The 26,974-nt window shown below is 33.3% G+C and overlaps 1 protein-coding gene across 1 annotated transcript in view; it reads left to right on the forward strand.

The window, feature by feature from the left end:
• Klhl1 (kelch like family member 1) overlaps nucleotides 1–26,974 on the forward strand; it is a 249,133-nt gene that overhangs the window by 139,749 nt on the left and 82,410 nt on the right. The window contains exon 5 of the mRNA XM_070001950.1: nucleotides 5,658–5,870. Within this exon, the coding sequence (XP_069858051.1) occupies nucleotides 5,658–5,870 (213 nt within the window). The remainder of the gene's footprint in view (nucleotides 1–5,657; nucleotides 5,871–26,974) is intronic.

The following is a 26,974-nucleotide window of genomic DNA, read 5'->3' on the forward strand; positions in this document are numbered from 1 at the left end:
TGTCATAAGCGTTTGAAAGCTCTTAACTGATCTTGTGTATGAAGTAACAGAAAGGATCTTGCTAACAAGTTAAGCGGTGAAAGTTTTGATCTTGCTTCTGAAAGTATTGGAAACAAGTATTGCAATACTCAAAGTTTGTTTACAAAAGATTCCTTAGAAATTGTAAGTTTAAAGGACTTTCTTTAGTGTATGTTAATTGTGCAAACTGTGTCATTTTGATGTTTCTATACATGCTTATAAATTGTTTGGATCATATCCAACCCTCTATTATTCTTGTTTATCTCATTCTTCCCAATAACTGATTATTTTGCTTGATTTCATTATGACATATTTATAAGTGTATATAATGTAACTTTTAAAAATATTTATTTTTATTGTGAAAATACTGTACAAAGGGGTTACAATTGCATGGGCAAGATAATGAGTACATTTCTTATCAAGCATTGTAGCCTCCTCCTTTGTTTCCCCTTCCCATCACTTCCCATCCTCCACCCGCCCCCCCAATCCACCTCATCTCCCCACCAAAGTTGTAAAGTTCGTTTTCGACATAATGACTAGTACATCTCATTGTTGCAATGGGTCCACCTGTATCCCTATTTAAACGAATTGTTTTTTCCCTTCCCCTTCACAAATTATACCAACTTCAAATACAGTGAAAGCAGGGGTTATACCATGGGGGAGGGACATACAAAGCAACAAAGAAATAATCTTATAAGTGTGTTAGAAACAATCACCTGAAAGAAAAAAATATTTGAATACATATCTTCGGGTTCATTTCCCTAACATCAACTTATCTGACCTTTTCTGCTTGACTCAGACATATCCTAGTTATTGCAAATAAGGGAAACCATGGAACCTAAGTTTTTGAGGGCCTGACTTACTTCACTTAATATAATTTTTTCCAAGACTTTCCATTTCCTAACAAATGGGGCAATGTCATTCTTTCTGATGGAGGCATAGAATTCCATTGTGTATATATACCAAATTTTCTTGATCCATTCATCTACTGAGTGGCATCTGGGTTGGTTCCATATCTTAGCTATGGTAAATAAGGCTGCAATAAACATAGTCGTGCTGGTAGCTTTAGTGTGGCCTTGTTTGTGATCACTTGGGTAAATGCCCAAAAGTGTGATTGCTGGGTCATAGGGGAGTTCTATGTGGAGTCTTCTGAGGAACCTCCATACTGCTTTCCAAAGTGGTTGAACAAGCTTACACTCCCATCAACAAAGCAGTAAGGTTCCTTTCGGGCCACATCCCCTCCAGCATCTGTGTAACTTTATCATGATATTCCCTCCATACTTTATTTTCCTTATCTTCTTTCCTGCTACATCCTATTCATGTTATTTATACACAGTTGTTTGTTACGATCTAGTTTCTACATTTATGATAAAGAGTAATGTTTGAATCTCAATCATTTCAATTATTATGCCAATTTCTGGCATAATTTAATTCTACTTTCTACTGAATAATGCTCTATATTATATTTATGCATATTTTATTTATCTATTTTGGTTTTTAGATATCTAGGCTGATTCTATGTTTTGGTACTAGGAACAATGCTGCAGTATTCATGGGTGTTCAGGAATCTCATTTATGTTGATTTACTTTCCACCAGTAATATCATAAACTACTTTCCCAAGAGTGGTATTATATGATCATTCAGTAGTTTTATTTATAGATTTTAAAGAACTTCATCATTAATTTCCATAATCCTGGAAATATATCAGGATTCTTTTTGCCACATCTTCATTACCATTTTTTCTTGATAACAGCCATTATGAATGTTTTGAATTAGAATATCAATATAATTTTATTTGTGTTTTATTCCTAATATTATTTTATTATGTTTTTTTCTGACTTCATTGTTGACCAAAATGATATATTAACTATGTCAACACATATTTTATTATACTTTTTCATAGTTTACCTTTACCCCAGTCAGAATTCCATATATTGATTTTCTATTTTCAGACTTAAACTTTGTCAAATATTTTGAGTTAATTTGGTTATCACAGCTCTCTAGGTACTAAATTTTTTATCAGAAAGGCAATTGATTTTCTTCATATCCATTTTATTTTCACAGTGGTTATTTGAGGTCAAATATCAAATGTTCAAAATATTTATGCCTAATTAAATAACCTTAAAGGATAATAGTCTACAAAATTTTGTGGGTCAAACATTTTAGATATCTCTGAATACATAATCTTTATAGCTAATAAGATACTAGTTACCCTGCAAACATTGCAAAGTAGTGAAAACCAGAAAATGTTTCTTTTATGAATAAAGTATAATTGTTCTAGAATATTTCCAGAAGCTATATTGAAATATGAGCAAGAACTATTAAGTAAACAGAAAGTGTAACATTGAAAGAAAGAAGGAGTGTGGGACAACGATAGAACAATGGAACTTCAAATTATATAGAAACCAAAATTAAAGAGCATTATATGTGGACAAAATGACAGGTCAGTAGCATCCAATAGCAGCTCCTAATATCCAATTTATTTAGAGTAGTATTTATATATTTTCCTAAAAGATTTAGTGTCATTCAGAAAGATATAACATTATAGTGATATAAGCTAGATTAGTCATAGTTATAAATGGAGAAAATAAAGGCAAGCTGCTTGCAGTGTTATTAATAAAAGTATTATCAGAGCTGTCTCAAAAAGAAATCAAACTCTAATAGTCTATGTCCTCCCTACAGATAGATTTCAACTTGACTTTAAGTTTTCTAGAAGCCAAATTAATAAAAGAAATCTAATCAGTTTCATAATTTACAACATCCATGATAAAAGCAAGCCAATTTACTCAGGAGAAATGCAATTATTGCTGCTACTAAAACCTTAAAGGAATGTCTCCCCAGAGTCATCATAAAAAGAACACCATAAAATATAATGAAATATGCCTTGAACAATTCTTTATAATAGATACCACAAAGTTTTATAGAACACTAGTCCATCCTATATATACTGACAGTCGACCTATATAATGCTGAATGCAGTTTAGTAGTTACAAAGTTTCTGACTAACTAGAAAAAAAGCACAAGAATGCATCTTTCTGATTCCTCAGAAACATTTTTGTCTTTTACTGTCTTTTGTAGTCCCCTACAGAAATCTGTTAGCACTAAATCTCAAATCACTTAATTTGTGAACTCAATAAATAGTATTGAATTTATATAATAAACATAGCATTATAAACCTAAAGAAAATTCAGGAGATAAAACAATTTCAGGGAATTAAATATAACCCAGTCACTCTGTGATGACAAGTCATATAAATAAGTTATACCACTTACAAATTGTATTGTTGTTATCCAACATATGCAAAAGAATGGCAAATGACCTGAAATACAACCAAATTGACAGCCTCATGTTACAACTTAAAGCACTTCAACTTCCAAAATGGTTCTATCTTCATGGATCAAGGATTTGTCACAAAGAAAGTATCATTCTACTCTGTTAAATGTTAAATTAATGGTCTCCTGATGAATGCTTTACATGTTTTAGTGCAGTCATACTCTGTTTTTAAAAGTCCTAGATCATTCTATACTAGTTTTGTCCTAAAGTACCTGTGCTACAGATTTCCATCACCATCATGGCTGTGAGAACATGTGCTGTAAAGTTAGAGTTAAACCTCCCTTGGAATTTTCCCAGCAGACTTGGGAGCAGACACATCAAACAGAAGGCCAGCCAACCTGTAGAGTGACCATGTTCTCCAGCTATATACTGTACACAGGAGCCTTTCTGTTTAAAATGGAAGACAGTTTCTGACAGTTGAAAAAATACACTTCGAAACATTTTGCTGTTACCACATATTTTTTCCTTGAAAAGATCATCGATTCAGCTTTCTTTATATGTTTGCTGTTCCTTTGATGTTTCCCAGGCACTGGGCCAGAATATAGACACACAAGTTTATGTAACTCCAGCACTCACAGCTTACAATTCATAATCAAACCCCTGAAGGCAACAAAGATAAGGTTGCTGTTTGGAATTGCTGAGACAAAGCTTTAGGTAATGTGTGTTATGAGGATCCAGTGCGATGTTAGACTGAATGAATAGAGAACAGAATAGATTTTTCTAAACAGAAAATGATGGAAAAGTTATTTGCCAATCTATCTATCATCTATTTACCATTTATCTATCATGCATCGAAATTGAAATTGAGGTAATCCTTTGAAGAAAATATATATTTTGTGGGAATTTTTTAAGACTGAGTACATGGAAATAGTTAGATTTTTATGATACAAGAATAAATATGGATGACAAGTTTTATTGGGTGGTAGCTATAAGTTTATTGCATTTATAAACGAGGATTGTAGAAGTTTTGATCATTGGACTAAGGCTATTCCAGCATGTGAGGACTACCTCAAAGAATTGAGAAGTAACATGTAGCATTTAAAGACTTATAAAAATACTAAATTTGGGGTTTCGGAAGGTTGCTCAGTGGTAGAGTACCTGCCTCGCATGCATGAGGCCCTGGGCACCACATAAGCAGAAAAAAGCCTGGAGTGGCACTGTGGCTCAAGGGGTATAGTGCTAGCCTTGAGCTGAAGAGCTGAGAGACAGTGCCCAGGCCCAGAGTTCAAGCCCCACGACCGACAAAAAAGAAAAAGAAAACCAAATGTAGAAGCCACTGTCATTGGGTCTCTCTGCTGAAACAAGGGTACAGGATGACTGGTTGCAACAATGATACCCAAACGACAGTATATTGGAAATGAACTTTACAACTGCGGGAAGGTGGTTGAGGAGTAAGGGGTTTGATGCTAACAGAGCCCCTCTGCACAGCATTTTTACATTAAAATATTTTTTAAAGGAAAGTTAAAAAAAAGAAAATCAAATGTATAAAAGTCATCTTATGCTGTAGTATTAAAAAAAGAAGTATTTCTTACAGGAGTACAGATAAATAAAGAAAATAATTATGAAAAATGTGTATAATGAATTAGAGTGTTTAAAAAAGAAATTTGTACTAATGTACAAGGGAAGATGGGGGGCTTTGAATATGAGCAAAATTACGTTTAAAATATAATTTTGACATTACTATAGATGATGCAATTGAAAAATCTAAAAATAGAATCACAATAATTAGGAGACTATGATAATCCAGACGAAAATAAATGTAAATTTTAACTTAAGCCAAAGGAGCTGTCATGGGAAAGCGCAGTTATGAAAGAATAAGAAGCTAGAACATGTGAGATATTGTGACTTCTGCAATCCATTTTTTATTCATTTGTATAAATGATGATGCATGTTGTGTTATATTTCTCTGCGTTATTGTATTGGCTTTTGCTGATTCTTATATTTGGGGTTGAGATTAAAACAGTGAAACATTATTCTTCTCATATTCAATAAGTCTTATGTAGCTGAACACTTGAAACACTTGAAACACTTAATCACTGAGTACATTCTGGCTGAATAACAAAGCTCAACATTATAATCCTTCAGTTATTACAAGATCTGTGCTTCCTCAGATACATTTTCACTTCAATTACAATTACCATGCTTTCATCTTAACAGCTTCCAGTTTCATACAGATTGAGTCACAAGGATTATGTTATAATGGCAACATAGGTTATTGACAGCTTTTCTCATTTATTTCTGAGATGGTTTACTAGCTAAATGAAAGTGAACCAGGATTTTATGCCAAGTTGTTTTCTCCCTGCAGGAAAATATAATGGAAGTGATCAGAAATCAAGAGTTTTTACTCCTTCCCGCTGAGGAGCTCCATAAATTACTGGCCAGTGATGATGTCAATGTTCCTGATGAAGAGACCATCTTCCATGCATTGATGATGTGGGTCAAGCATGACACGCAACGACGATGCAACGACCTCAGTATGCTTCTTGCCTTTATCCGATTGCCACTGCTCCCTCCACAGGTAATGCGTGCTATGCTCTTTCAATAGAGCCGACATGCTGAATATCTTATATTAAAAGTCAAAATCAGAATATATTTTAAGTTATTGTCATGGTTTTTAAAGTGGAATCCAATGCATTATAGTGGAAAAAAAGATGGAAGATAGACTAATGCTCTGATTCCCATTGGAGGCATTTATTGCTATGAAAACTTGCATGAATATAATAGCACTGTGTATCTGGTACTGAAACTTCAAAGTCTGATACTCAATCTTGGAAATCCCTACACAAAACACTGATAAAGATTGTAAAATTTAAAAATCTAAAATAACAAACTGTGATGCGGTATTTATTTTATTTTTCATTGTAAAGGGTATGTACAAAGGGGTTACAGTTATATAAGTCAGGTATGAGTAGATTTCTTTTTTAACAGTGCCACCTCTTTCTTCCTTTTCTCTCAGGTTTTCCTCCTAAAAACCCTTCCTCCACATGATGTTTATATTTCATTTTCAGCATAGTCTCTAGTGAGTATCATTGCTGCATTTGTTCATCCTTTGTCCCACCATTTCTGTGTTTGCCATACCACTCCCCAGAGCAGATAAACTGACATACAAGACAAAAGGTACAAAAATCAAGTACAGTGACAAAAAGAGAAAAACAGAAGAAGTAAAAACATGCAAAAAATGTAAAATAAATGCCTTGCGTCTCTATTTCTTTGAGTTTGCTATCCATTGAGTTTATTTGCGGTTGTATAAGCACATTCTAACTATTACAAATGAGAGAAACCATACAGCCTGTTTCTTTGGGTCTTGCTGAGCAAATAGAGCCATGACTCAAAGTATAAAGTACTAGATATGAACAAAAGAGCTCAGAACAGGACGCAAGCCCTGAGAGTTCAAGCCCGATGACCAAAAACATAAAAAACAACAACAACAAAAAAAACAAAAAAAATGAAAATATGATTTTGTATTTATAGTCCACCTATCTACCACCTTTCTCCCTCCCCCTACCTCTGAATCTCCCATTTATCATCCACTCAAATTTGAGCTATCACACAATAATGTGGTCACCCATTGAAAATGTACTTATTATGTGAAACTTTTAAGACCTCATGCACAACATAAGACATATTGTTATGACAGAAGAGTAAAAAGAGGATGCCGGAATTATTTTATTGTTGGAACTAAGGGTATTCCAGAGGGAGCGGACCACTGGGTTTTATTGGGGAGTTAAATGTAACATAGGAAAATAAATAAGAACACTAAATTTAATGAGCTTATAAGAGTAAACAGTTTTCTCAGATATTTTCTTTGTAATTTTGTAACTTTTCAAAAGTTTCTTACACAGAGTATTTTTAATTTAGACCCTCTGGTTTCTCTAGCCTTTGAAATCTAAAGTTGAATGATATTTATATAATGGGTTCCTTTGTATGTGATATCTTTTGTTGTATGAGATTGGAGGCCCATACTATTTATCATTTTCTTTCTGTAGATCCAAAAAATCAATTGAAATTGTCCCTGAGACATATCACTAGGAGTGGAAGACAGTGAAGACATTTGAAAAACAAAAACAAAAACAAATGGGCAAATGTAATTGATAATAACAATGCATTAAATTTGTTTGTACATTAATAATGCAAAGTCAAATTAATGTCAAAAAGTTAAAAATAAACCTCAATGTCAAAATATAAACAAGGTTGAAACTTATACATAAAGGAATAATCGTCTTCCATTTGGTGTTCAGAGGAACAGAGTACTAAAACTGGAAAGAAAACAATTTGTAGTATAAACATAACAATTAAAGCAAAGAAAGAGAAAAAAATGAGTTAATGATCAAAATACCTTTGTAAATCTTTTGATGGAGTAAAATGTAGAATAGTAAAAAGCAATGATAAAAATTTCATAAGCAAAGAAAACTTGATAAAAGGTTGATTGGAAACAAAGAATGAATTTAATGAACACTAATGGTGTCATCTTACATTCATGGAAAAATTGACTAACATTAGTTGGATAGAGATCAGTCTTTCCTTTGCATTCTTATGTTTTCATTACTAAGTCAAAAACTTGCACCTGTCCTTAGTTATTTCTTAAGTACACAAGAGATAAATCTATTATAATATTTTTATTAATTATAAATGAATACATGCCATCTTGAAGGAAGTTGTGGTTATTTGGTAGAGAAAATATGATAATGTAAACACTGGTAGAAAGCACTATTTCAAATGAGGACTGGAGTAGCAAAAATGAGATTCAGAAAAGAAGACAAGAAATGAAAAGACTCAGAAATCACAGTCTATATTGAAATGCAATTGTTTATATTGAAACAAATAGTTATTCTACTTTGCTGTAGAAAGGACCAGAGGAAAAGGCAAAAATGAAATAAAAAGATAAATAAGACATCTTCCAAAATAATTGTACTTATTTTAAGTAAGTGAGAAAAAGATTTTTGAATAAATAATCCCATGTTTTGTGTGTATTTATTTTATTTTTTTTTTGGATTCATCTAGGTTCAAAGATTCAATAGATCTGGAAACACGAAAATTCAAGTAACTGAGTGAATAGTTAAATATATATATATACATATAGAGATATGTCTCTATATGTATATATATACATATATGTATATATACATATATATTTTTATATTTATATATTTATATATATATAAAGGGAACCCAAATTATGTTAACCACATATAATTTAAATTAATTTTAATCAGCTTCATAAAGTATATCTTTATAACATTTGCATATACATGTATTTTCTGTGAATAATAAAGTGTGTGTTTTAATCTAGGCGAAGAGCTTCATGATAGAGAACTTGCCAAGCATATGAGAAATCTGGATTTCCTCCACAGCATGACAATAACAAAAAAAGGAAAAACACACACACATATAAAATTCAAGTCCTTTGGTAGGTTCTTTTCTGATGAAAATAAAAGAAATAAAGCTGTAAAGGCATAAAAATCAAAGAAGTACAACATTACATATAATAAAGCTAAAATTTAGATAAATGATATTTTATCAGAAGGCTTATATAACATATTAAGGATATTTAGGCAAGCTCTGCTTTGTATCTTATAACTGGAATTGCTTACATATTTTAAGACAAAAACATTTCTCACAACTTTTTAATAATTATAATTAGTGATTTTTTTAAGAAATATATAACTGTGTGTGTGAATGTGTATTTCACTTTCTCTAGCAGAAGATAATAGGGGACAATTCAGAATGAAGTAACAAAATATTTTCTAAGCTGGTGCCAATGGCTGATGCCTATGATCCTAGCTACTCAGGAGGTTGAGATCTAAGGATTGCAATTTGAACACTCTCCCTCTCCTCTCCTTCCGTCCCCACCCTGCCCCCACACACCTCAGGAAAGTCCATGAGACTCTTCTCTCAGATACCCTTCCCCACACACTCTAAAAAGCCAGAAGCAGAAGTGTTGTTGTAGTTCAAGTAGTAGAGTGCTAGCCTGGAGAGAAAACAAAACAGAACAAACTAAGGACAGCACCCAGGCCTTATGCTCAAGTCCCAGAACTGATACCAAGCTAAATCAAACAAAAACAACAACAACAAAGAAAAAAAAACACTGTCTAGATTTAGAGGAATTTGATTAAGTCTATTAAACAAGTAAAATGCAAATATTGTCACCTGTTTAACTGTAGGAACAAATACTACTTTTACATTATAGTAATGGGTTTTGTCTCTGGAATGCTGTAATAAATGTAGTAATAGTAATATAAGAATGAATGAGATGGTCTTTAGCTTTACTCTTCATTGGAAAAGTGACAACTGATACAAAACCAGTTACACAAAAATCTGCTGACTATAAAAATTAGAGCCACAAGTGAACAATAACAACAACAAAGTAACTAATGAGAATCAAAGAAGGTGACAATAAGTCACAGTGGTAGGTATTCAGAACAAACTCAACTCTGGGGCATCTATATCTATCTATGTATCTATGTATCTATCTATCTATCTATCTATCTATCTATATGTTTATATATATATATATATTCTACATATATAGATATATAGAGACATATATATACATTTAACATTATATATATAAAACAAGTTGGGTATATATATACACACACACACACACACACACACACACACACACACACACACACTCACACACACGTATACATATACACACATACGTGTATGTGTGCCTTTCTATTTACTTTCCCTAAATTACTCCCAGGTAGATTTTACAGTTACCTACTCAACACTTCAAATTCTGTTAACCTTATTTTTACCTTTATAATTGTATAAAAAAAGAAAAAATCCCTCTTAATTCTTACAAAGGAGTAAAATAAAAATAAAAATCAAGTTTAGTAGTATAATTCACTTAGATATTGTTAGTTTCATAATTTTTGTGTTTTCCTGTGGATGTGTTAACTACTTAATAAATATAGAAATGATATTCTTTGTATAACTAAAGAAAGAAAAAATGGGAGAAAGTTTAGATAAGTGTATTTTTCTCTCAAACTGCAAAAGAATACCATTAAAATGTATAAATATGTGTTTCAAAGCTTTATATATTCTAGTCTATAATGACACAGCTCTGGTGAGTAACAAATACAAAACATCTCTCTTCAACAAGCTTAAATTCAACAGAGGTATTTGTATAAGAAAATATATAGAATGACTTGTCAATATGCAGATATAAGCACAAATCACTGTTCTTAGTATAGAGAAAATGAACAGAAACCAAAACCTAATTTAAAAGCCTTCACCTTGTCTACAATATTTTATGCATCTCTACTTTCTTCAAGGTCTGATTTCATTGGCTTTACATTGTATCCCATTTTTCATACTCCAGAGATTTCGGTAATAAAATTATCTTTTCTATATTTTATCCACTTTTACATTATTTTCGATAATACTCATTAACTAAAAAGTTGTATTTTAAACATGTTAAAAGAAAACAAAACATCTTGTATTCCTTCCTTCAACTTCTCCAAATTGCAGATCCCTGTCCAACCAAATATGGATTGCTTCTGTTATAAAATTTACATATTCACAACCATCAGTCTGCTTTCACTTCTTTCAAGAAATTATTTTCATTAATCAAAAACCCTCCATGTTCTCATTTTTTTCCTACCTCACTCCCATCTTTCTTGATTTCTCTGAAGTTCTGGCTATAGTTTCATTTACAAAAACACATGAAACCAACATGTTACCATTTTTTAATTTACAATTCAAATTGCTACAGTGAAGTCTTTAAACTGTGTTAATTAATAATATACATCAAGCCTAATGGTAATTTCTGGCCAATCTAATGTGGAAGCATACTTAATGGTTGCTAAGGATTCATGAAAAACAAAATCCACATGATAACTAAGGAATTGCTATGATAGCTGGTAATATTCTTTATGAAGTTTTAAAATCTTAGTGGTATGGCTTTGTAAATAACAAATTTTCACTTTGTGTAAACCATGCTAAGATTGACTATTTTTGCATAGCACATATATAAAGAAATTGCCTTTCTTCCCTGTCTATGAGTCTCTCTACCAAGTAGAATTCAGCACATTAGGCTTTCAGAGCTAGAAAAGCAGCATATTCGGTGAATTCAATAAGCTGACCCATAAAGACCTGGAAATAGAGTCATAAATAATAATGAGTGTGTTATTCTCAATTCAGTCAGCTATGAGGGGTTTCCGAACCATTAAACAACTTCCCAATTTGCTACAATTCAGCCTAAGTGCTCTACTCTTTTCAAAAGGAGGCTAAGAATAAGAGACAGCAAATATGAGGTGAGAATTTAAGGAGTAATGAATATTTAATCACCAAGAGCACCTGAAATTGAGTTTCAGTGAATAGTCACTTATAATGCTCATCTATTATAAAAACAAAAGGTAGAATTATATATTCTAGCCAGTAGACTTCATCTTATGTTAATAGGAATCCATGCTAATGTTCTCTATTCTCAATGCATGATGAAATATGCATAAAATTGGGCAGAAAAAAGCTTGTGCCTGAAGTACAAAATAGGGATCTATGTACAGGCTACTTACTTACTTCACTGAGTTGTTGAGCATTTAGGTTATCTTTCAGCTAGGGTCTGGAACTTTTACCTAGGGCTCACATCTAGCTAGTGTCTTCCTAGGAGGTCTTCAGTTTAGCTAGGATTAAAATAAATAATACCATGCTTATATTCTTTGCGGAGATGAGGTATTGGCAACATTTATAAAGACTGACTTTGAACAGCATTCTCTCTGATATATGCCTTCTAAGAAGTGAGATTTGCATGCATGGTCCAATGCACCAAAAAGAGTAATGCAAACTTCCTCTTTGCATGCATGTTATCATGATCTTTACATTAGATGTCTTCTTTTATTCTAATGGACTCCATTGTAATTTCCTAAGTCCAGAGACATCTTTCTCTTACTATATGCATTCTTCATAAATTCCACAGTGATTTCTCAAAATACAAATCTAATTGCAATGCCCAATACCTTTTAAGTTTACATTAGATATATACATATATTAAAATTTTATTACATAATATTAAACTGCATTATAACATATTTATTAAATTTATTTATTACTATATCCTAAGCACAATATATGGTTATTAAAACCTTTTCTGTAGTTATTGAAGTACTTACAGAAATAACAAACAGATTTTTAATTCTTGTCTCTGTACTATGACCTCCAACAAAGAAAACTGCATGTTTGATAAACTACTATTCAATAACATAAAGCAACTCCAAGGTCAATGTGGTGGCTTGTCTGTCATCCTACCTACATAGAAGGCAGCAGCAATCTGGCTTGTCACTGAGATCTATGCAGCAGATTAGTGAGACTCAGCTCAACTAATTAAGTCTCTGCAGAGTGGCACAAACTTGTCATTTCAGACATAGAAAAACAACAACAATAAAACTTGCCCAGCAAGCTCAAGGTCCTAAGGTCAGCCATATACTGATGAAAACAAGCAAACAAACAAACATACAAATCAAACAATGAACAAATTAGTGCACCCAGTTCATTGTCCTACTGTATTTCCACGACACCTTTACATATAGTGTGTACTTTTGGAAACAGGCAAAAATATCACTGCCCATTAACATTCACTTTTTGAGATTTTTTTTTCATTCTACTGATAAAAGGACACTTGGAGTTTCTTATATATCATGTTTTTTTGCTTGTTTGGGTTAGACATTATTGCCATTATTTTCTTGGCCAATTCCATTTTTGTCATCTTGTCAATCAAAATTGCATCTTCTACTATCACATTTTCTCATTGGCCCCAGGTGTAATAAGGGATTGATGGGGTTGTCCATTTAAATTGACTGGCCAGGAAAGTCTTCCATGAAAAAATGACTTTGAGACAAGCCCTGAAGGAATATTTCATGCAAAAGGCAACAGCAAAGGGGAAAGTTCTGAGGGAGAAGGTCTTCAACATGCTTGAATAATTCCAGGGAGGCCAAAGTATGCACTATAAAACACTTTAAACAAGTGCATTGTGATATGGAAGACAAACTCACCAATGATTAATCCAAGCTGTTTTACCAAATGGAAATTTTTGCTATTATTCTTATTGATAGAGAAATTTATTAGGGAAATTTGGGTAGAGAATAAGTATACTTCATATTTTAATTCCCTTTACTTCTTACTGTGGAAAATCTCAAATAGATTCAAAAGTAGAAGCTTATATTCTTGTGAAGCTCCTTCTATGATTTGTATATAATGGAATGTATGACAATTCAAATAGCCAATATCCCACAAAATACACTAGTTATGGTTCAGTGGAATTTCTTTCTTTCTTCCTTTCTTTCCTCCTTCCTTTCTTCCTTTTCCTGTCAGTTCTGGGACATGAAATCAGGGCCTGGGCCCAGTCCCTGAGCTCCTTTTCAATTAAGGCTAGTGTTCTACCACTCAGAGCCACAGTTCCACTTCCCATTTTCTGGTGGTGAATTAGAGATAAGAGTCTCATGACCTTCCTTCCCCAGGCTAGCTTTGAACCACAGTCCTCAGATCTCAGACTCCTGAGTAGCTAAGCTCATAGAAATAAGAAGAAGCTTGGCTTCTTTTTTTCCCTAAGGTTTTATTATTATTATTATTATTATTATTATTATTATTATTATTATCATCATCATCATCATCATCATCATCATCATCATCATTATTATTATTGTAGAAATACTGTACAAAAGGTTTACAGTTATAGGAGTAAGGCAATGAGTAAGTTTCCTATCCAGCATTGTTATCTCCTCCTTTGTGTTTCCCCTACCATCCCCTCCCTTCCAAACTTCCCAACTCCTCCCTCCCCTCCTTCCAAGTTGTAAAGTTCATCTTCAACATAGTGTCTTGTACATCTCATTGTTACAATGGGTCAACCTGTATCCCTATTTAAGCATTTTGTTTTTTCCCTTCCTCTCCCCAAGCTAGAGAAAGGTACAAGATGCAGGGCACTGACATCAAATACAGTGAAAACAGTTTATACCATGGGGGAAGAACATAAAAAAGAAACAAAAAAATTATATAGTACATTTTAAATACGTTAAAAACAATAGCAAGAAAGAAAAATATTAAAAACAACAGTTGTGTTCCTATCTTAGGGTTCATTTCACTTAACAAAATCTTATATGGTCATATGTACATAGCTTTTGACCTTTTCTTCTTGTCCTAGATTTGTATTAGTTATTGCAAATAAGGGAAACCATGGGTCCTATGTTTCTTTGGGCCTGGCTTACTTTAGTTAATATAATTTTTCCCAAATCTTTCCATTTCCTAATAAGTGGGGCAATGTCATTCTTTCTGATGGAGGCATAGAATTCCATTGTGTGAGTGTGTATCACATTTTCTTGAACCATTCATCTACTGAGGGGCTATGGTAAATAATATTGTGATAAACATAGTTGAGCTGGTAGCTTTAGTATCGTCTTGTTTGTGATCATTTGGGTAAATTCCCAAAAGTTGGGTTGCTGGGTCACAGGGGAGCTCTATGTAGTCTTTTTTTTGGACCTGGGGCTTGAACTCTGGGCTTGGGCTCTGTCCCTCAGTTCTTCCGCTTGAGCCACAGTGCCACTTCCGGTTTTCTAGAGGTTTATTGGAGCTAAGAGTCTCATGGAGTTTTCTGCCTGGGCTGGCTTTGAACCATAACTTTCATATCTCAGCCTCCTGAGTAGTTAGGATTACAGGCATGAGCCACCAGCACCAGCTATGTGGAGTCTTTGGAGGAACCTCCATACTGCTTTCCAAAGTGGTTGAACAAGTTTACACCCCCACCAACAATGCAGTAGAGTTACTTTGCACACATCCACTCCAGCATCTTTTGTTATTAGAGTTCTTCATTATAGCCATTCTATAATGTGGTGAGGTGGAATCTCAATGTTGTTATTAATTTTTGCATTTTTTATTGTAAAAATGCTGTACATAGGGGTTACAGTTAAATGAGCAAGGAAATCAGTTGTTTTGATTTTCATTTCTTTTATGGCCAGAGAAGTTGAGCATTTCCTCACGAGACCATTGCCCATTCTTATTTACTCTTCAGAGAAGTTTCTCTCTTTTTTTTTTAATTCTAAAAATACCTTACAGAGGGGTATTTGTTTTCCCTTCCCATCCTTTCCCATCTCCCCCTCCTGCCCCCATATCCCCCCCCACCAAGTTATGAAGTTCGTTTTTGCACATAACCATTTGTACATCTCTTTGTTGCAGTGGGTCCACCTGTATCCCTATTTCAATGACTTGTTTTTTCCCTTCCCCTCCACAAATTATACCAACATCAAATACAGTGAAAACAGGGGTGATACTGTGGGGAAGGGACATACAAAGCAACAAAGAAATCATCTTATAAATAAGTTAGAAACAATCGCAAGAAAGAAAAAAAACACTTGAGTCCTTATCTTGGGGTTCATTTTGCCTAACATCAACTTATTTGACCATTTCTGCTTGTCTCAGACACATACTAGTTATTGCAAATAAGGGAAACCATGGGACCTATGATTCTTTGGGCTTGGCTTACTTCACTTAATATGTTTTTTTTTCCCAAGTCTTTCCATTTCCTAACAAATGGGGCAATGTCATTCTTTCTGATGGAGGCATAGAATTCCATTGTGTATATATACCACATTTTCTTTATCCATTCATCTACTTAGGGGCATCTGGGTTGGTTCCATATCTTAGCTATGGTAAATAATGCTGCAATAAACATAGTTGTGCTGGTAGCTTTAGTGTGGTCTTGTTTGTAAACATTTGTGTAAATGCCCAAAAGTGGGATTGCTGGGTCATAGGGGAGCTCTATGTAGAGTCTTTTGAGGAACCTCCATACTACTTTCCAAAGTGGTTGAACAAGTTTACACTCTCACCAGTAATGCAGTAAGGTTCCCTTCTGTCTACATCCCCTCCAGCATCTGCTCTTATTAGAGTTCTTGATTCTAGCCATTCTAACTAGGGCAAGGAGGTATCTCAATGTTGTTTTGATTTGCATTTCTTTTATGGCTAGGGAGGTTGAGCATTTCTTCATGTGTCTATTGGCCATCCTTCTTTTCTCTTCAGATAAGTTTCTCTTTAAATCTTTAGTCCACTTTTTTATTAGGCAGTTGTTTCTTTCAGGATTTGTTGTTGGGGGATTTAATTTTTTGAATTCCAGGTATATTTTAGATATGAGACCCTTGTCGGTTGTATGGCTAGTGAAGATCTTCTCCCAATCCATGGGCTTTCTATTGATCTTGCTAGGTATGTCCTTTGCCAAGAAGAAGCTCTGAAATTTCATGCAATCCCATTTTTTCAATTTTTCTTTGATTTGTTGTGTTTCTGTTGTCTTTTAAGAAAATTTTGGCCTGTGCCAAGGAGACCTAGGGTTTCTCCTATTCCATCCTGTAATGTTTTCAGAGTGTCTGCTTTGACTCCAAGGTCTTTGATCCATTTGGAGTTGATTCTGGTGCAGGGTGATATTTAAGGATCTAGCTTTAGTTTTCTATAGGTGATTAACCAATTTTTCCAGCACCATTTACTGAAGAGGCTGTCTTTCTTCCATTCTATTTTTTTAGGTCCCTTATCTAAGATTAGATGGGTATAGATCTGTGGATTCATTTCCGGGTTTTCAATTCTATTCCATTGGTCCTGATGTCTGTTCTTGTGCCAGTACCAAGCAGTTTTGATTACTGTGGCTTTGTAGTAGAGTTTAAAATTTGGTATTGTTATTCCTCCAGCACTGTTCTTTCTGTTAAGGATTTCTCTTTAATCTTTAACCCATTTATTTATCCAGCAGTTGTTTCTTTGAGAATTTGTTCTTGGGTTTTTTTAATTCTAAGCATATTTTAGAGTTGAGACCCTTGTCTGTTGTAAGGCTAGTGAAAATCTTCTCCCAGTCAATAAGCTTTCTATTGATCTTGCTAGCTTTGCCATGCAGAAATTCTACAATTCTGTGCAATACCATTTGTCCAAACTTTCTTTGATTTGTTGTGTTTCTGGGTCTTTTTTTTGGGGGGAGGTCCAGTCGTGGGGCCTGAACTCTAGGCCTTGGGCACTGTCCCTCAGCTCTTCAGCTCAAGGCTAACGCTCTACCACTTGAGCCACAGTGCCACTTCTGGCTTTTTTCTTTTTGCTTATGTTATGCTTAGGAATCGAACCAAGGGCCTCAGGCATGCAAGGCAAGCACTCTACCACTGAGCCACCTTCCCAGCCCCGATTCTGGGTCTTTATTAAGAAAATTTTGTCCTGTGCCAAGGAGCCCTAGAGTTTCTCCTATTCCTTTCTGTAATGTGTTCAGGGTATCTGCTTTGGCTTTGAGGTCTTTGATCCATTTGGAGTTGATTCTGGTGCAGGGTGATTAGCATCGTGAAAATGGCAACACTGCCAAAGGCTATCTACAAATTCAAACTACCAATATTCCAACCTCATTCTTCAATGAAATAGAAGAAGCAACTCAAAAATCCAAAGATCTTGAATAGCGAAAGCAATCCTTAGAACAAAGAACAGTGCTGGAAGACTATCAATACCAAATTTCAAACTCTACTACAAAGCCATAGTAATCAAAACAGCTTGACACTGGCACAAGAACAGACATGAGGACTAATGGAATAGAACCGAACACCCAGAAATTAACCCACAGACCTATAACCCCTGAATCTTAGATAAGAGAGCTAAAAAATATATAATGGAAGAAAGACAGCCTCTTTAGTAATTGGTGCTGGCAAAATTGTTTAAACACCTTTAAAAAACTAAGGCTTTTTAAAATACATATTTTATTGTTATTGTAGAGTTGATGTGATGTACAGTTACGTGAGTCAGGGAAAGAATGCATTTCTTCTTGGACCATGTCACTCCTTTCCTCACTGTCTCCCAGTTTTTACTCTGTCCCCATCCACAAGTTGTATAGTTCATTTTAATGATGATATTATTTATAGATATTTGGCAAGGATTAGGAGAATCAGCCAGTGGTACTGAGGATTCAGAGGCTCTGAACTAAGGGGTCAAAGCAAGGAATCATTTCAAAGCAGAGTCAAGCTGGGGAAAACCTGTCCACTTGAGTAAATACTAAGCGATACCACTGTAACAACATTGTACATGGAACAAAGAAATGTTTTTAGCTTCTTTCCAATACTTTGATCTTCTGCTAAAAGTTTACAGTAGTTCACAACTGAAAACAGAGAGCAATGTGCTGCAGTCTATAGGTTGTCTTCATGGGCTATAGACATTCTAGAAAAGAACAGAAAATGAATGATAGAAGGCAAAAAAAACAATACTATAAGGGAGAATAAATAATTAGAAATAAATAACTCATCATTATATTGCAATAGTCAGATGATGAAGTGTTATTGTAACCATATATATTCTAACTATTTAGAAGATAAAATTACTAATACAATCTAATTGGGTTGATGTATTAAAGAGAAGTCCTTAGCCGATATGATTTCCTGCAGAAATGGGGAAAATCCAGTCTGCAGGCCATATAAACAAGAGAAATCATTTAGTGCATAAAAGGACAGAAAAACATTCTTGTTGTTAGGTGCAGGTGACCTGAGTTTTTTTGTTTGGTGGTTTTATATGGTCCATAAATGATATCATAAATGTCCAAAGGGTTCTTGATACAAAAAATATTCCCTGTTTCTGGAGGAAAATTGGATGATGAATGGGTAGATGGAAAGTTAATTGATAATGAATGGAGAAAGAGAAAAGAGATATAACATTTATAAAGATAGGTAGACAGATACATATATCCACATATACATAGATACATATAAACATATGTATGTAGATACATACATGAACAGAAATGCTTAAAACACAGTATTAAACAAGGTAGAGTAAATAAATATCAGTCCTTTAAATTTCATTTATCATAAATCCTTCTTTCATCCATGAAAATATTTTCTTTTCGATATAGGCTGTATTATTTCTCAATTCCTGGAAAACATGTATTTACCATTATTGATTAAGTTTGAGCAATATTCTACTGAAGAAGTATTTCTGTGTCAGATAATAGATTAAGTACATCTGTATGTCTCTTAGAGCCCCTTGCCCATATCTGTATCAATAATCATATCTCCTAATAATATGATGCTTTATTTTTATAGCTATTTCTCCTTTTCATTGTAAATCATGATGCTTAACATTTTGGAAAACAATTCTATTTATGTTTACATTTATCTTCTTAGAACAATTCCTCTATAAGTGTAGGATTGTGATAAATGGCCTTTGCATCAATTAATTAGATGCATTCTTCTGGATATTGTTATTAATTACTTTAACTTACATTGCTACAAGGAGATAATTAATTTTTATTGCTGTTTTATCCTTGTTTTCAATCACAATAAAGGAAGAATAATTCCCACTCAATATTTAGTAAACTTAAAACTGTTCTTAACTGTGGTTAAGAACCTTGGTCTTAGTAAAACAGATCTGCACAATATTTAGAGCTGTCTCTTTCTTCCCAACAATTGCAACAGAAACACCTGTTGTTCTCTTCACTAAGAGAGTATCTTATGAAAGAACACTTTTCTAACGTTTTCACAGTGGTACATGGATGTGATCTTCTCAGTTGCTTGTGGAAAGTTGTTGGTGGTTACTGATACATAGATCTCACTGTAACTTGATGACCTTTTTACCTTTTACAACTGCTCCTATCAAAATATCCAAAGCTATAGATATTGATTTATAACTATTGTTCAAATTTAATATATATGTATCTTTTGCTCTTGAGTTGTTCAAATAATCTAGTAATGTTTTATACCCACCTACTTTGTATTTTTTAATATGTATTTTAACATTATTCCCTACCCAAAGATGTCAGAAAGTTTTTTCCCCAAATATTGAATTTTCTAGTTTCTGAACACAAATGTTAAATGGCTTTATCCTGAAATATTTAGGAGAGTCACATTTCAAATTTTGTAATGTCTTCTACACAAAGTACTTCACTAAGGGCTAAATAGTTCCTTCTGCTTATGAATCTATGTAAATGAATTGCAAAGTTAAATTGAACATCACCAGAAGTACATGTTTTAATTACTAATGTGTTTTGAATGTATTATTCATTCGCCAGCATAGATTTGTGTCAAACCTGCATGTAAGGAGGAATTAACAATGTACCACTAGGGGGAGACAGAGACAGCAAGAAATTATCATGTGCAATTAAACAATTGTGGGAAGGAGGAGCAATTGGTAACCTCAGAGTTAGGAAAAGCTTTGATAAAGAAGATGGGTTGATGTGCAGTTGTTTGTCAGGGAAGCAGCATATCCAGTGCAATGTAAATACAACCTTCATAAGATACAAAGTGTTTGACAAATCTGCAAGATCCAAGTAGTTAAAACGTAATGAAAGATGATATTGGAAAAAAATTAGAAAATTGAGAAATTTATATTGTGTAATATTTACCTTCATCCTTTGGGGGAACCACTGAAGACCTAGCCCAATCAAAATCATCCATCCTTAAAGTAAAATCCAGTGGCTGGTTCAGGAACATGGAGGGTTATTTGGACAAGAGACAAGTTGGACTCTTCTGTCACATGCTTAGAAATGTTATTGGATTAGGGTAGAAAATAGGAGGTTTCTCAGAAGAGTTCCCAAGAGTGGAGACGGACATATCTGTATACAATATGTTGAGGTGAGAGCGGATAGACCAACTAAGGACAGGACAGACCTTCCTAGGAGAAGAGGCTGTATAGCAATATATATATATATATATATATATATATATATATATATATATATATATATATATATAGTAGAACAATGATTTGCATAGCTTTTCAATAGTTCTAACGTTTGAGTAAACTATTCCTAATAGACATCTCTAAATGGGGCAGATTGTTGTCATTCTTTTGTTAGTTTCTTTCAGTAAGAAACTTTCACCCAAATACTTTCAGAAGTCACTAAAAAAAGATAAGCAGGGTATAATTTTCTTTTTCATCTGATTCAAGAGTCTTTCATGTCATTTCAGTATAAATCGCATGTATTTTTTATCAAAAAATCTTGATTATACCATATAAATCAAGAAGTAAATTGACATGACTTAGTGTCTATGTGTTATTCCCATGGTGTTATCACTTGAGCACAACAAACGGAGATGTGACTGTGAAATATTCACAATGCAGATTCAGTCAAACCTCAGTGTATGAAACTAGGATTTACATATAAACAAAGATCACACGGAAATAGGCACAGACTGCCACAGTATGCCAGATCACAGGCATACTACATTCTTGTTGCACCTGGAGTCCAGAGGACCCGGGGGGGGGGGCAGAGTGAAAAGGGGGGATTCTGGTAGCCATGAAAAAAAATGTGTGAATAGTATTTTAGTTCATTCTAGGAATTAGACAGTACTTTGAACGTATTTTTCGCAGATATCACTCGATGTAGAATGTAGACTTTCAAACAATTCAAATGAATTTCCCCATTCAATTACCAAGAAAAAGAAAACTAAAGAAAAATTAAAATGATTATTTTGAGTTTAATTTTACAGTCAGAGGATATATCTTAGTGGGAGAGTGCTTACTTTGTATGAGTGAGGATCTAAGCTCAACGTCATCAAGGCAACAAATTAAATATAATAAGAGAAAATGTTAAGTATGAATAAGGACACACTACATATTAGGCTTTCTCTTTGCTTATAGGAGAAAATTATACTCTCCTGGAAACTCCTAGTGCTCATAAGATATATTTGTATACATTAATGTTGCTTTTTTTCCCATATTGCACACTCTGAAAATGTTTAGGAAAAATTGGTCCTAGGAAGTCGAAACACGGTAAAATGATAAATAAATAGGTCCCACTCGTTAGCCAAACTGAAGAGAATTGTAAACCAGAATTTATTGATGGTTAATCAGGTCTGGTATAACAATGTCACAATGCACAAATTTGTACAAATTTGTGAGAAGAAACTTCTAGTACACTGTTGCTTTTCTGTTTCTCCTTGATTTATTATCTCTCTCTTCTCCAGAGCTTGGGTTCTCTTATCTCAGTTGTCGCCTCACCCTTGCTGAGTTCCACTGCCTGCATGTTTCTTTGTATTTCCCTAGTTGTTTAGAAGTTGTTTTCTTCAAATTAGTTAAGCTTTCCAAAGTGTTGAAATGATAGTTTGTAAAAAATGGCAATAAAATCTTCCTAATGAAATTGTTAGGAAGTGTAATAAATGAGCATATTCAAAAAGTGCTCTGTAAAGTAGAAAATGCAACTATAAACACACTCCAGCATTAAAGTAATATATGGTATTTATTATAGAATAATAAAGTAGATTTCAATGTTAAGTTGTATATTATTTTACTTAAAGTTCCGTACATGACATTTCACAACAGAAACCAAGTCATGGCTGTGGGGAAAACCTGTTAAAGGTCATCTTTTAAGGCACATCTTTTAAGGAAAATTGTAAAATTAACTTCATTTGCCAATTAGTCATCACGCATGAAAAATAGGTAATTAACTTTGTAAGATGAAGAAGTATTATCAATTTCAATAGAATTCATCCATTTAAATATTCTTTTGGTTTTCCATTTTAGAATCTAGTTTTATATAAGGTCACAGTAAATATAAATCCAATCTCAAAACCTTCATGGTTCATTTTTGTTTTTCTGTCCTCACCCATTTGTACTTGATCTAACAGAATGTGAGAGAAGAGAATTCAGTCATATACACAATCTCTTTTGGTGATAGATACCATTATGACGTTAATGCTCCATCTTAATGTGGAATGCTTAAGGCTATTACACACCCAAATGCACAGAGCCAACACTTGAAATAGTGTCAAGAACTCAGGTGGATCTGAGACTTCATTCCTACTTGCAAGTTAACATTTCACCTGCCACAATGTCATGGATGATGGCAGGGAAAAAAAAAAAGCTCCTAGGTGAGAGGAGGAATAAATATGTGATGAGAGCAATAGACAAATCTAGCAGTTATTGTTGATTTCTTTCTTTCTTTCTTTCTTTCTTTCTTTCTTTCTTTCTTTCTTTCTTTCTTTCTCTCTTTCTTTCTTTCTTTCTCTCTCTCTTTCTTTCTCTCTTTCTCTTTCTTTTCTTTCTTTCTTTCTTTCTTTCTTTCTTTCTTTCTTTCTTTCTTTCTTTCTTTCTTTCTTTCTCTCTCTTTCTCTCTCTTTCTTTCTTTCTTTCTTTCATCATTTCCACAATTGCTGATTACCACAGGTGTTATGAAGGACATCTTGACCTTGCTGCATGTGTAATGAGCGAAACTGGAGGCAAGAAGACATGAAATTAAGGACACTGAATGTTTTGTAATGGAAGTGACATGGCAGTAACTCTCTCTCTCGCTCTCTCTCTTCTCTCTCTCCTTTCTCTCTCTTTACTCTAAAGGGATACACTATCACTTGTGAAATTATTTGCCATCAAAACACTCTTCAAATTACAGACCAGAAATGTGCTTCTTTCATGAAGACATGAAGAATTGTTTCTCAAAAGAAATAAAAAGATTAGACTATCAGTACTAATGATGACAAAATGTTCAGTTCTTTAGAGCTTCTCATTGCTCTGATACACAACCTCCCTACTTTCTCACCAATGGGGAGCTTATTTTATTATTCTGAAGCAGTACTTAGTCAAATCATTGATAATTTCTCAGTTTCCATGTAAATTCCAACCTTGCTATTTTTGTTAATACCATCTGTTCTAGTTATTGCTATAAATATTTTCACATATGTTGTAGAATGAATGCATATAATTTATAATTCCAATACTTATAATGTATATTTTATATGCATATAATAATTAATACAAATAATTTTAATAAATATTAATACCCAACAAATTATTTCTTATAAAAATACATTTCTAATATCTCAAATATGTTTTCTTTCCAAACACAATTACTTAAAAGAGAAAAAAACATGTCTTAACATTATATGAGTTATTTTATTTTATTTTATTTCATTCTCCCTTTGGTAGTCATTGTCTTCATGTATGTCATTGTTTTAGGTGTTAGCTGATTCACTTAATTTTCTAAGACTATTTTGGCCCAGTTATAATTTTCTTTGTGGGACTAGACCAAATTATAACAAAGGTATGTAAATGAGGAATGACCTCTACCATAAGTAACAATCAGAATTTCATAGAAACAAGCCACATTGTACACACAGATTAATAACACAAACAAAAGTCTATACATAATACCTTCTGTTTGTTGTGACAAATCATATATCTTTGTATTCCCTTTGCCTTTTCTGATGGGGTTAATATTTAAACAGTTGACTTCAAGTTAGGAATCTGTGATTCTATCTATTAAAACAATCAAATCATTTTGAAAGTTTATGTCCCCAAGTTTAGGATGTGCTTGTCTTTCTTTGAGCTGTGAAATGATCTCCTTCCATTGTATTTCAAATGAACTTTATAAATGTTTCCAAGATGGAATGGAGGAAAGGGGAAGAGTAGAGCTGGGAGTTGTATTTTTCTGTTAGGAGGTGCTGGGAAAGAAGAGTCCCTCTATTCTGTTAGTTTCTCTCACTTATTTTTAAGATGTTCTAGCAACTTAGTTTTCCAGATAAAATACAGGTGCAAAATCAAAACAAAGTAAAAGACAAAATAACTAACAAAAATGTACCAAAGCAAAACAATTGGTTGCATGAGAGTGGCATTATATATGTTGTACTGAGAGTACAATTACTTTCAGTGATACAAACTTGGTAAAGCTTGACATGGAATGGTGAATACCATTTTGAATAATGATTTCCCAGCATAAACATACACATTGAGGTGATTGCTGTAGCTGTTCCCAAGGACATTCAACTGCTGGGAAGCGCAGAAGAGTGGGTACTTTTTCAATTCCTGTTTTGAGAAAGCTATCCAAGTGAAAACTGTGCTGTCAGATGACAGCAGGCCATTTCTCACACAGTCGAATATATTGTTAATTAAGTATTAAAACTAATAAGCATAAGCTTTGTTATATAGAAAGTTGATTCAATTAGAAATTGATTGGATATTTTTCACATGTACTACAGTGTCTGATATATAATTTGACACCTTCCCATTTGTGTAATACCTTTAGTCTTGATTACTAGGTTCACATTTTTCTTTACCCCTGAAGTTTTCTATTAGGTGAAGATTTTTCTGCAGTTCATTTGATAACAAAACAGTAAAATCTCTACAAAGTGTATGCTCAATGGAATTGGCTTTACATGGGAAAAATAATTTTAATCCCTTATTGACTTGCAAGATGCATCCACCTTGATGTTTTCACAGAAACTTATTTCACTGATGATGATCAAAAGAGGTATGTTGGGCTTTGATCAGAATAACTCTAAAGAAAACTGGAAATCTGCAAATAAGGAGTGATTAAAATTCCTTCTCCATCTTCCCTTAGTGAAATGAAGGAAGCAAAATACTGACTGATACCTTTTAATTAGTGTGAGGCAAATTAAAAGGGTTCTATTTAAAGATGATTGAGGTAAGGCTGAAGAAAAGCGAAAGTTTAATGTGAGGTACACATAATTATTGAAATCAATCAGTTTTCCAAATTTTAAACTGAATGTAGTCTCTTCAAATGCTGGCCTGAATATTTATTTCAAAGTATTTCTAAGAGTTTTTACCACCAGAATTAACTTCTCAAACAAAAAGTGGAGATATGAAGGAAGAATGATCAATCTAAAAAAAAAAATACTCTTTGCTCCTTACATGTTTTATTTTGTTTCTATTCAATTTAACTACTGTATCCATGATTCATGAGCTGATAGCCTTTAAAAACAAAACAAAACAAAACAAAAAGTAGTTCCTCCCTTTGATCGTTAAACTGACACAGTTAATACAGTGTGTGGGCCATTTGGAAATTTGTCTTTCTCCAAATTAGATACATAGAATAAGGCTAGTCTTATTTAGAAAGAAGGAAAACTCAGAAAAATGCTATAAGGCAAATGCAAACATACTAATTTTATTAAAGTTAATATTAATTTTACTTTATCTTTGGTAGTACATTGGACATAATATATTTGTAGATAAATAATGATAATGACAATTATACTTCCCTCTGTGACACAGGATATAGTTCCTTTAATATTGTGAAAGTGATGCTTTATGCAACTCAAAGGTCAGCAATATCTTCAAGTAACACCCTGCTACTGAGTATGCAAATGTCTCTTTCATTCATTTGTAAAGTTCTCACAAAGCACAAATGTGCGACCAAATGTTCTTCTAAATTTGAATCAATGTTTATCTCTTCATGAAGCTGCAAAAATGGCTTACCAATTCTGAAAAATGTGTTGCCAATCAGAAATCTTTTGTGCGTGATCTAAAGAAACCACAGCAAAAATGTGGCTTCAGTAGAAGAATCTTCACACTATTAAATGCATTATTCTCCAGTAATACACCTACAAACTAAGATAAGTAATATACAATAATAAAAATTAATTGCATAATTATAAAAAATTATAAAGTTTGTATCTCTTTACTGTTCATAGTCCACAATAAAAATTTAGATAATACATATAGTATTTATGAATGAGATAAATACATATATTTATTTTCTAATGAACACTTTTTCTAAATATAAACAGTAAAACAATAAACAATGAATTCTGATTTAAAAAAGTAAGGCTTTAATCTTAAGGAGTTCAATTTACAGATGAGAAGAAAGTAAGCCTACAGAAGTTCTTTAAGAAGGAAGCATGCCTCAGTATAAGTCAGACTGATTGGTCAAAAGAACAAAATCATGGGAAAAAAACACAACAA

Source organism: Dipodomys merriami, unplaced genomic scaffold (assembly GCF_024711535.1).
Source record: "Dipodomys merriami isolate MVZ:Mamm:240054 unplaced genomic scaffold, mDipMer1.0.p SCAF_6, whole genome shotgun sequence".
NCBI lineage: Eukaryota > Metazoa > Chordata > Mammalia > Rodentia > Heteromyidae > Dipodomys > Dipodomys merriami.